The sequence below is a fragment of the Pseudopipra pipra genome, chromosome 11 (genome assembly GCF_036250125.1).
Source record: "Pseudopipra pipra isolate bDixPip1 chromosome 11, bDixPip1.hap1, whole genome shotgun sequence".
Lineage (NCBI taxonomy): Eukaryota > Metazoa > Chordata > Aves > Passeriformes > Pipridae > Pseudopipra > Pseudopipra pipra.
In genome coordinates this window covers 17,870,494-17,882,021 of record NC_087559.1, presented here as the reverse complement: position 1 = coordinate 17,882,021, position 11,528 = coordinate 17,870,494, and the positions used below count along the sequence as shown (strand labels likewise).

Sequence of the window (11,528 nt, the reverse complement as noted above, 5' to 3'; positions counted from 1 at the left end):
TCGGACCGGGCTGCTCAGGGAGGGATCCAGTCATGTTTTGAAACATTCCACGGATGGGGATACAACAACCTCCCCAGGCAACCCGTTCCATGAGCGACTGTCCTGACAAAATACCTCCCCTCCTATGCGGTTGGCAGCAACAGCTGGGCTGGCAGGAGCAGAACCTCCCTGCTGGGCCATTCCCCAGCAGCCCAAGTGCCCTGCACAGGGCTTGGTGCGGAGGCCTGGGCGGCTCGTTCCTCCAGCTGGGCATTTTAGGAGCTGCCCTTACCCCGTCACTGCCAAGTCCCTCTGGCAGTGGTGCAGCTCCTCAGCTGGAGTGCCTCTGAGGGACCCCCGGCCACGTTTCCCAGCAGCTGAAGGAAGGGAGGGTCACCCCCCAAGCTGGGCTGCCTTTCTCTCGCTGCCTTTTCCCCACCTTTACACCGCAGTGACAAGAGCTGCACTTTCCCAGGGAACGGGGCAGTGACAGGGCAGAGCAGCAGGCAGGAACCCCCTTCTTTTCTGCAGGCCAATGACTAACTGTGTGTGAAGGGACAGCGACTCTGGTACCAACTCCACCTCCCACTTCTTGTCACAGATCGATCTGAGGCACTTGTCAGGTCAATACCTGCTCTTTTCAGGAGCACCAGGCTTGTGGTCAGTGTCCTCATTGTAGCCCACGAATCCCTCTAGGTGTTAAATCAGCCTCTCTGTCCTGATTCTTCTCATGAAGAATTAGCATTTAATGAGATATACAAATTATCCTGAGAGGGTCTATGTTACAAGCTCAGTTTGGCAGTGTTGCTATCCTGGAAAGTGTGGAACAGTGACTGTCAGTTCTCCTTATGATGCTCTTAAACACCATCCCTACATTCCCAGGAGAACTCTGGAGGGAGAGACAGAGAGTTTAGAACATGAAACCTTGGCATTGCAATTGTTATTTCTAAGGCTGTGTTTCTATCTGATACAGTTGTTGGGGTGATTACTCTGGAGTGTGTTTTGTACCTCAGGCAGTAAGTCTGGTGTATCAGCCTCCTCGTGAGCAGGAACCAGCAGGTTCCCCAAAGGAATGTTCTGTCAGACTCTGTCAAACACAGCACGGAGGTGAGCAGGAGTGGTGCTTGTGCACAGCTGAAGTGAAGCACCCTTGGATTCGAACTGCTCTGGGAGATCTTTGTTGAGATGGGTATTTCTGCACAGCTTCTTGTGCCATGTTGAATTTAGAGATGAGCTGATAAAGGCAGTGTCACTGTTCTGTCATCACTGAGCTTTTGAGGATTTCAAACCCCTTCCTCTTAAGTCCAGGGGCTCGTTGCCGGGGGTCCGTGCTCGGGGGTTTGTTCCCGGGGCTCGTTGCCGGGTCCCGCCCGTGCCCGCTGCGGGTCCTGGCCGGTGCCGCCTCTCGCCCGGCAGGCGGAGTGGGGGCCCCGCGGCGGGAGGACCGAGGTGGGATTGGGGCTGGGACCCCCCCAGGGAACGGGACACGGTCCCGCTCGGGCCGGGGGAGCCGGGGCTGTGCCTTGGCACGGGAGAGCGGTGACCCCGGTGGGCACGGCCGGGACTGCAGCCCCGGGGCGCGACCCAAAAGCGGGGGATGGACCCCAAAGCACGGCTGGGATCAGAGAGTGTGTCGTGGGTGGCCATAACCACTTGTCCCTCCCGCAGTCCTCGGCCCTGTCGGTCAAGTCCTGCAGTGCGGACTCGCCGTTCCCGGTAGCCGGAGAGGGCTCCCATCCCCGGGCAGCCCCAACGCCCCTAAATCCCGCAGCTCCTGCTCCCGATCCCGGGGTGTCGGGTCTCCTCGTCCCGCCCCTGCCGCAGGTATCTGTACGAGTACGGCAGCAGCTACAGCCAGGCGCCTCTGCCTGTGCTCCTGGGCTCCACCAGGACCTTCCTCTCCATGGTCTCCACCTGCTGCATCTCCCCTGCACCCACCGCCTGCTTCCTGAAGGAGGTGACACCCCTGGCACCAGTGGGCTCATCTCCGTGCTGCTCCTTGGCAATCCAGGCGAACCAATGACGCCTGCTTCCAAATTGCCAGCCACTCCCCCATACCACCACAGTGATCCTCAGATCTCAATTCAGTCAGACAAGACTCGACACATAAGGAGCAAAAATGGACATGAACTCTCCCATAAATGCATAAAGCTACTTTATTTTCAGTATACATTTCATTTTGAAAAATATAAATGCTAAAATATATCATCATCTTCATCTTTTGATTCCATAAAAGTCACAATAGAAAGCTTCAGAAAACTGTAAAATACTATAATGTTATAAGGAATTTCATGGTTTATATTACTGGAAAAAAAATCACTTTAATAATATTTGAAACGTTCTCCGCTTTTTTCCTTTTTGTTCCACCATCCTGATCCACTTCATTTCATCCCAAGTTTTCATTCTCTCCTCCAAAGCAAATACAGACTTAGGAGAATTAAAAACAATAATAAAAGTAGCTGAAAGTGCTGTTGATTCAAAATACAAATACAAATACAAAGGTGTATCAGCAGGCCAGAGGCTGGTGGCCACCGTGTTCCCGGAGCTGGGACAAAGCTGGCTGTGGCTGGTGGCCGTCGGGGTCCCACCGGGAGCTGGGACCTTGGATTTGTGAGGGGAAGGTCGTTGTTGACGGCCGACTCTGATCTCAGAGGGCTTTGGGTCAGCCTCCACACCTATTCCCTGAAGCGCCCACCCAGGCTTTTCCTACGAAATACCCAATTTGGATTGAGCTGCTCCTCTTCAGGCCTTTTCCCATGTCTCTCCAGCCTTTTCAGAGCAGGTTTCAGCTGCGTTCCTGTGACACACAACACAGCTTTCATGGAAACGGAAGCAAAGACCCCTCGAGAGTGAGCGGGGGATGTACGGAGGTGATGGCTCCTTCGTGGGAACAGATGCTAAAATTTGGCATTTAAGGTCTCAGCACAATCAGAAAATCCTCTCGACTTCACCAACAGGAACTTTGGTTTCACAAGGACCAAGCAGCAGCACATGCCCTTCCTCTGCAGTGGGGTTGTCTCCATCAGGGAATTCACCTGGACAGCTCAGGGATTCTTTCTTCTTTTAATTTTTGGACGAAGCTTTTAGTGTGTTCCCTCATGTCCCCAGCGTCCTCCTCTAAACCCGACACAAATGAGAATTCCTCGCAGGGAAAAGGTGCCAGCACTGAAAGCCCTGCCTGCCCACAGAGTGCCCAGGCTGCGCCACACACTGCACCTGAAAGCCAAACCTCACAAGCTTTCTGTCCCGGGAAAAGAAGACTGCTCCTGTCCCCCCCTTTGGTCAGCCCCGCCCCGCCATTGCCGGCCACCCGATCCAAACCCGATCCAAATGAGGATTCCTCGCAGGGAAAAGGTACCAGCACAGAAAGTCCTCGTTGGCCACACAGTGCCCAGGCTGTCCCACACACTGCACCTGAAAGCCAAACCTCACAAGCTTTCTGTCCTGGGAAATGAAGGCTGCTGCTGTCCCCCTTTGGTCAGCCCCGCCCCGCCATTGCCGGCCACTCGATACAAATCCGATCCAAATGAGGATTCCTTGCAGGGAAAAGGTGCAAGCACAGAAAGTCCAGGTTGGCCAGAGAGTGCCCAGGCTGTCCCACACACTGCACCTGAAAGCCAAACCTCACAAGCTTTCTGTCCCGGGAAACAGGGCTGCTGTCCCCCCTTTGGTCAGCCCCGCCCCGCCACTTTAGCAGCCCCCCCAAAACCCGATCCAAATGAGGATTCCTCGCAGGGAAAAGGTGCCAGCACAGAAAGCCCTGCCTGCTCACGGACACCCCAGGCTGCGCCACACACTGCATCTGAAAGCCAAACCTCACAAGCTTTCTGTCCGGGGAAAAAAAGGCTGCGGGCGGGGCGGACCAAAGTGAGGACAGCAGCCCTGTTTCCCGGGACAGAAAGCTTGTGAGGTTTGGCTTTCAGGTGCAGTGTGTGGCGCAGCCTGAGCACTCCGTGAGCAGGCAGGGCTTTCTGTGCTGGCACCTTTTCCCTGCGAGGAATCCTCATTTGGATCTGGTTTTGGGCGGGCTGCTAAAATGGTGGGGCGGGGCTGACCAAAGGGGGGACAGCCTTTAATCTACTTCATTACCTAGCAGAAGCAGTTATTTCAAGGTCCTCAAGCAGGTGCCGTGCTGCTTTCAATGCTGTTTATTCCAGTCTCTAAGAAATGCGTTTTTAAGATGTTAATGATAACAAAAGGAATATTGCTAACGAGGCTCTGGCAGATTTTTGGCAGAACCTTTCAATGGAAGGTAATGAAACTGTGAATTGAAACGAGTGAACGAAAGAAAAAGATGTTATTCTAAATGAAAAATTACATGTAATAATTTTCCACCACAAGGAGCTTCCCTTGTGCTGAGATGAAAAAACACTTCAAATTAGAGTAACAGTGGCTGGATTGGTTCAACACCTCTGAGCATTAATCACCCAAGAGCAGCTGAAATCAAGACTAAGGTGTTTCCAGCAGGAGGATGTCCACATTTTACAGACTTCTGCAAGAGTCAAGTCCACGCTGGGGTCTTTACTCAGGGATAGAATGTGCCACCAAATGCTAATACAGAGCACTTCAAAACGTTCTCAGAGTCTTTATGGAGGCAAAAAATCCAGTGGGAGCTGAAGACATCTATGCTCCCTGCATAGAATCCAAGTAAATTTATTGACCCCATAGAGTAAAACGTTCAGGACTGGATTGTCATAATGCCTTCAGGACATGCCAACCAAACCAACCAAATCCTCACTTTTTACCTGTTAACATAAACCACAAGATCTCTCTGTTCTCTAAATTCTGTATTTCAGACTAAATAATGCAATGGCCACTGGTTCAGGGTAAACTCCCCACACTCAGAGGCCAAGCATGGGCAGGGGATGCTCATGAGGCTTCAAGTTACAAAATGCATGTTTGAATGGGCTCTCTGTACTTCTGCCACATTTCACCACGGTTCAAATCTTATTAATGTAAATATCAACTAAATAAAAATGATCTATTTTTCCTACATTCTACTGAATTATCAGAAAAACAAAGTGTTCCTGCCTCACTCAAACGATTTTACTTATTTTTTCTCACACTGATATTTTTATTACACTGATCCCTGGGGGACACCACTAGTGACCAGCTGCCAACTGAGTGCACCTGTGCAAGCCGTGGGCTGCCAGCTTTTCCAGGAGTATGCTCATGGAGAGCATTGCAGTGGCTGGAGAGCAGCCAGGCAGAAAGGGACCTGGGGGTTCTGACAGACAGGAAGCTGAACACGAGCCAGCAGTGTGCCCAGGTGGCCAAGAAGGCCAATGGCATCCTGGCCTGGATCAGGAACAGTGTGGCAGCAGGAGCAGGGAAGTGATTCTGCCTCTATACTCAGCGCTGGTGAGGCCACCCCTGGAGTGCTGTGTCCAGTTCTGGGACCCTCAGTTCAGGAAGGACATGGAGGGGCTGGAGCAGGTCCAGGGAAGAGCAACGAGGCTGGGGAAGGGACTGGAGCACAAGTGCTGTGAGAATCGGCTGAGGTTGTTCAGCCTGGAGAAGAGGAGGCTCAGGGGAGACCTACTCACTCTCTACAACTCCCTGACAGGAGGTTGTAGCCAGGTGGGGGTTGGTCTCTTCTTCCAGGCAACCAGCAGTAGGACAAGAGGGCTCGGCCTTAAGCTGCACCAGGGGAGGTTTAGGTTGGACATCAGGAAGAAGTTCTACAGAGAGAGTGATCAGCCATTGGAATGGGCTGCCAGGGAGGGGGTGGAGGTACCGTCCCTGGAGGTGTTTAAGAAGACATTGGATGTGGCATCAGTGCCATGGTCTGGGTGACAAGGTGGTGTTGGCTCAGAGGTTGGACTCTATTATCTCAGAGGTCTTTTCCAGCCCAGCTGATTCTGTGATTGATCACTCAAACTTTCACTCAAGCTTCCTACACAGCGTCAAGTTGCAGTTTTAAACACAAACTCCATTTCCCAATAAACTCAAGCATCTTTTGCTGTAGATCAAATATCAGAAGAGTACTTTTGCTTCCATTCAGTTCGACACAGTATCAAAACACCCACCCATCTCTACAGAGATTATTCAGCTCAAGTCACCCAGCCAGCAAGCTTTACCAAAACTGTTTTGTTGTGACCTGAGATAAAGATGAATGTTCAGAGCTACACCCTTCTACCTACAAAGCTTTCTGCAATGATTAATAATGGCTAGAATGAGCTTGAGAGCAACACTAAAAGCCTGGGGGGGGGGGGGTGAAAAACCAAAACCAAAACAAGCAGTTTGAGCAAGTCTTTATTCTTCTACTGAAATAACTACAAATAACAAGACAGACTAATTCCCCAATTCTTTTTGCTAAACGTCGGAGTACGATGGAATCCATCCCTCAAATAAATGCATGCTTTGAAAAAGGAAAAATAAGAGTTACTTTTGTGATTTGTGCCTCGCAGCCAAACTTGAATGACCCTGAGAGAAGCCTGTGCAGACAAATCACAAGATTTATGTGCAGCTTGTTAGATCTGTTTCCCACCTCCCTTCATGTTATTGCTCTGCAAATTGCAGAATGTGGGGTTTTTTTTTTAGTAAGTGCTAATCTTGACTAAAATCCATCATAAAGAGTGCTACAATATTGCTTTTTATTACAAATAGCCAGAACTTCTTTGAAAATATAAATGTGTAAAACGATCCACCGACTGTACAGTGCATTTACAGGACACAATCCAGAAAGTAACATGCAGTGTAAAAACTGCTGTATACATTAGCCCTTGCCCACAAAGAATTTGGCAGTACTACCACAACTTATTAATGACTATAGGGTGAAAAAAAAAAAAATAAAAAAACCCAAAAAGCTCAGTTACATCTAACTTTACCATGAGACTGGGATACATACATCATTGTACAAGGAAGAGCTGCTTTTAACTAGAAACCGTCATCATGTTGTAACTCTTGGAAGGGCTGGATCTGCCAGTTCTCCACTCCTCCTTGCAACTGGTCCTGCTCTCCAGCTGTTTGGCCGCCATCCCCCCAGGCTGAGGGCTCTCGTACAGCACGCAGATAGACCCATCCTCACCGATGCGGTAGGACACTTCGAAGGGGTCGACCCACAGAGTTAATTCGCTGGGTAAGAGCTGGAAGAGCCTCTCGTGGCTCAGTCCGATCATCCCCGCCGCTTTTCCTATCAAGGGGTCCATCTTATGGTTGATCCTGATGCAGCGGTACCCGGAGCCCTTGGAAGGCATCAGGGGGAACCAGTGGTGTTTGTAGTGCTCTGCGAGAGGGAACAAAGAGGAGCTTTACCGCGGTGCGCTCCGCCGGACCCCCGGGCCAAGAGGGGATGGAGTGGATAGAGGGGATGGGGGTGGAATGGAGGGGGGATGGAGGGGGGATGGAGGGGGTGTCCCCCCGCCGCTCACCGCGCATCGCCTCCTGCAGCCGCTCGCGGAAGCACCGCAGCTGCTCCTCGCCGACCCCGCCGCCGGCCCGCAGGAGGCGGGTCACGAACGCGGCCGCCGTGGAGATCTCGGTCCTCATGGCCGCCCCGGCCCCGCTGCCAGCGCCGCCCGCCCCGGCCCGGCCCGGCCCCCGCGGCCGCGGCGGCTCCGCGCAACAGCCGCACCGCGCGGGCGGGACGGGGCGGGTTTGTTTTGCTGGCGGAGGAGGCGGGACCAGCGCGGCCACCTCGACCGACAACCCCGACCGACAGCCGGACACCCCCGCGCCGCGCCGGGGCAGCGCTCGGTGGCAGCGGGCTCGGACACCCCGCGCCCCCCGCGCCCGCCGAGCGCGGACACCCCGCGCCCCCCGCGCCCCTGCCCGAGCCCCCCCGTCCGGCCGCTCCCGCCCCCGCCGCGGGTCCCATTCCCCACCCAACGGCAGTAACGGGCCGGCCGCGCGGCGATCACCGCGGGCACCGCGGCTGCCCCTTCACCTGCGTGCGCCACGTTCCTCGGAGCGCCACATTCCTGCCCCAGGGCATCGCCGGCCCCTCGCAGTCCAGCACCCGCTCCGTCGCCTGCGATGTTCCAGGCGCACATCGCCGTTATCCCGCCTCGTACCCTTCTCCCTCCCATTTCTCAAGACCCTATCCACTGGTCGGGTTATGTGACCAATACGCCTGTTCTAGAACAAGCAGCAGTCACAAGCATTGAGGCCATGTTGCTGGGAACACAGCTGCGATGGGCAGGGCACGTCTCCAGGATGAAGGACCAACCACCACCTCCCTAAGATCCTGCTTGATGGTGAACTTGCCACTGGCTGCCACAAGAGAGGAGCCCCAAAGAGAAGATACAAGGACTCCCTGAAACAACATCTCAGCCTTGGCCACATTGATCACCATAACTGGTCTACTCTGGCCTCCAATGGGGAGGTCTGGAGACACACCATCTATAACGCAGCTGTCTCCTTTGAGAACACAGCAGGATCACCCTTGAGGAGAAAAGGCAACGCAGAAAGAACCGTGTATTGCAGAATTTACCACCTCAGGAGTCTTTCTGCTGTGCCTTTTGCAATCAGACATGTCTATCTTGTATTGGCTTCATTAGCCACCAGCGTGCCTGTGACAAATGTGGATAGAGCCTTCCCAAATCTTCGTTCGCGAAGCCTAGCCATGAATGAACATGAGAACTATCTAAAAACCTCTCACCAGCTCTTCCAGGCAATCCCTCAAGTGTGGGATTTTCTGCCCTACGGGACCAAGACCCTCAAATGACAAAAAACTCTTGACATTTGCCCCAACACACGGACGCCACCACCTGTTTCGACAGTCCCACAGAGCTAGAGTTTAATGCTGAGTGCCATTTTGTAGCCTAAGCAAAGAGGTTTGTCATCAAGGAAAAAAAATAATCTTATTTCACCCCTTGAAGGAAAGACAGAAGGTTTCTGTGGTTCCTTTTTCCTCTCACTCACAGCTCTTAGCACTAGACTAACCCTCTCCTATCCAGCTCTCAGGCCTGAATCAAGATGCTATTTTATTAGAACAACTTTTCACTGAAGCCCAGTTCACATTTTAGTACCTCAAACTTTAGAAATTAAGCTAAAAAAATTAATTTCTGCTGGTATCTGGACACATCAGTCATCCACTTACTTCAGTCTTGTTTTATTCAGTGTTTTGAGAAACATGTAAGGCTCACAGTGAGCAAGACCCAGAAAGACAAGAAGAAACCAACAGATATGTAACTGTTTGACTTTCATCTCCCTGCTAGAAAATTATTCCACAGGCAGCAGTATTTAAAGCAAACTCTGGAAGGGTTCATCAAGAACCTAATTATTTGCCTTTTATTATGCTAATATTTTATATAAACAGGATGTTTTAGAGAGTACTGGAGGTCCCAATAACACAACACTGGAGATGGCAATTCATTTGTAAACACTACACCTGTGCAATTTACTGATAACCATTGAAATATGTCATTTTTCATTAGAAACAAATTTTAAGTATTCATACACAGTGAAAAAAAAAAAAACACACAAGCATCTAGGTTTTGGTTTGGGTTTTTTTTCCCCCATCTGCTGGAAGATTTCTCTGGCTTTAAGAAAAGCAGGTAAATTCCCTCCTGTTGAGCATCGTTGGGATTAAAAGCCTTGCTTAGCACTAGAAATGAAAGCAGTCGAAGCCTTGGGCTGCAAGAGTTGACCAAGAGTAAGAGATAAAATTAATATTACAACTCATCTTTGAGCAGGAACCCAGGGCTGAGCCCTGCTGAGGTGGCATCCACATGCAGCTACATCATTCCTGACACAGCTACCAGACATACAACCTTATTTCACTAAGATTTTTTTTTAGCTCATCAACTCAGACTTACTTTGTTGTTACTCTGTTCACCTGCAAGTCGTTTTCTCTTCAGCAGGACCACCTGGAGTAAAGGAAAACCGAGTCAGTGTCTCGAATACTTTAAAAAAGCATAAAATATGTCATAGAAGTTCCTGCCTGGTTTCTCTCCAAGACTTACAGCCTTGGTTTATCGTGTTAAAAATAAAGTTTGTGCAAGTGTTTTGTCATTCTATTTTTCCTCAACTCCAGCTAGAGGACGAGGAGAAAGTACCACTGAAGCTGTAGCACTCATGCAATATATTGTTATTTAAAAATAGCAGTCATAGTACAATCCTATTTATTTATAAAAAAAACAAACCCCAAACTAAAAATTCCAAATAAAAAAACTAAACCCATACCAACCCAGAATTCAGTGTAAATAATGTCTAAATCAAGTTCCTTTTAGATTACTTAATTTACTTCTCAGAGCTCTAGAACCTGCAAGAGGAGGTTTTAAACAAAACAAGCAATTTTATTTTTACTCCATCTCATAGAAGCATCTCTCTCTAAACATAGATAAATAAAACCGTTCTTAAAAGCAAGAGCTATCTTTTCCTTGTTGCTAGAAGAGAAACATTGTGTTGCCATTCTCACTACAGGGAGAAAAAGAATTCCAAACACAAATAGTGGTACGTTAAGTGATGTAAGCATCAGATCCATCCATAATTTCTCCAGTTTGGTACATAATTTGGGCCTGGCTGGCTGATCACAGGCACTGCTTCTTTTGCAGTGCATGGATAAAGCAAATTACACTCTAGTGATCGTTTAAGTTTGCTGTGCATAATGGGAATAGAGAAATGAACAAGAGAAAGCAGAGTTCTCCGACAGAATTGGAAGTGTGTCATCCTAACATAGTGTTTTTCACTTAAAAGCACTGTGTCCCTGAGCCCGGTGTGTTTCCAGCCCTCTCCGTGAGTCCCCAAACACTGTCCACGAGCCCTCAAGCTCTGTCTGTGAGTCCCCAGCCCTGTCCGTGTGTCCCTGAGCCCCTTCTGTGTTCCCAGCCCTGTCCGTGTGTCCCTGAGCCTCATCTGTGTTCCCAGCCCTGTCCGTGTGTCCCTGAGCCTCGTCTGTGTTCCCAGTCCTGTCCGTGTGTCCCTGAGCCTCATCTGTGTTCCCAGCCCTGTCCGTGTGTCCCTGAGCCTCGTCTGTGTTCCCAGTCCTGTCCTTGTGTCCCTGAGTCCTGTCCGTGTGTCCCTGAGCCCCATCTGTGTTCCCAGTCCTGTCCGTGTGTCCCTGAGCCCCATCTGTGTTCCCAGTCCTGTCCGTGTGTCCCTGAGCCTCGTCTGTGTTCCCAGTCCTGTCCTTGTGTCCCTGAGCCCCATCTGTGTTCCCAGTCCTGTCCGTGTGTCCCTGAGCCCTGTCTGTGAGTCCTCAAACGCTGTTTGTGTGTCCCCAAGGACTGTTCGTCAGTCCCTGAGGAGGCAAAGGCGGCAGAGGTGTCAGCCCCACAGCCACACAGGATGGGTCCCCACCGCCCTCGTAGCCACGGTCTGACGTCATCTTGCCGGGGACAAACACGGTATGACATAATCAGCAGCCCCCCACTCACCGTGACGTAACCGCCAGCAGCATGGCGTTACCGTCAGCAGCATGACGTCACCTCTTCCCCTCACACGGCGGACGCACCTTCCCGCCACCCTTCCGGCCAATCCGCGAGGCGCTTGCACCGCAGCCTCTGGCGGCCAATCGCGAGGGCGCTTACAGCCAGCGCCCGGGCCGCCGCCGCCCCATTGGCCGCGCGGGGAGCACCGCCCGGCGGTGATTGGCGGGGGGCGTG

The 11,528-nt window shown here is 51.3% G+C and overlaps 1 protein-coding gene and 1 long non-coding RNA gene across 2 annotated transcripts; both read right to left on the bottom strand.

Annotated features, from left to right (window-relative positions):
* Positions 1–6,221: 6,221 nt before the first annotated feature.
* Positions 6,222–7,721, bottom strand: LOC135420456 (protein BTG1-like). The gene is made up of 2 exons (XM_064667960.1): positions 7,353–7,721; positions 6,222–7,207 (listed from the first exon to the last, which is right to left on the bottom strand). Exons 1-2 carry the CDS (start codon positions 7,468–7,470, stop codon positions 6,855–6,857), a joined length of 471 nt encoding a protein of 156 aa, XP_064524030.1. The 5' UTR covers positions 7,471–7,721; the 3' UTR covers positions 6,222–6,854.
* Positions 7,722–9,018: 1,297 nt separating this feature from the next.
* On the bottom strand, positions 9,019–11,498 carry LOC135420459 (uncharacterized). The gene is made up of 3 exons (XR_010433525.1): positions 11,301–11,498; positions 9,741–9,791; positions 9,019–9,558 (listed from the first exon to the last, which is right to left on the bottom strand). It is a non-coding gene; the product is annotated as an uncharacterized LOC135420459 (long non-coding RNA).
* Positions 11,499–11,528: the final 30 nt, after the last annotated feature.

What these genes read in the sequence shown, in the direction of transcription:
- LOC135420456 (XM_064667960.1), bottom strand. Translation starts at nt 7,470, where the DNA reads ATGAGGACCGAGATCTCCACGGCGGCCGCGTTCGTGACCCGCCTCCTG. An exon ending in GCTGCAGGAGGCGATGCGCG is followed by an intron (nt 7,208 to 7,352) that starts GTGAGCGGCGGG and finishes TCCCTCTCGCAG; the next exon opens with AGCACTACAAACACCACTGG.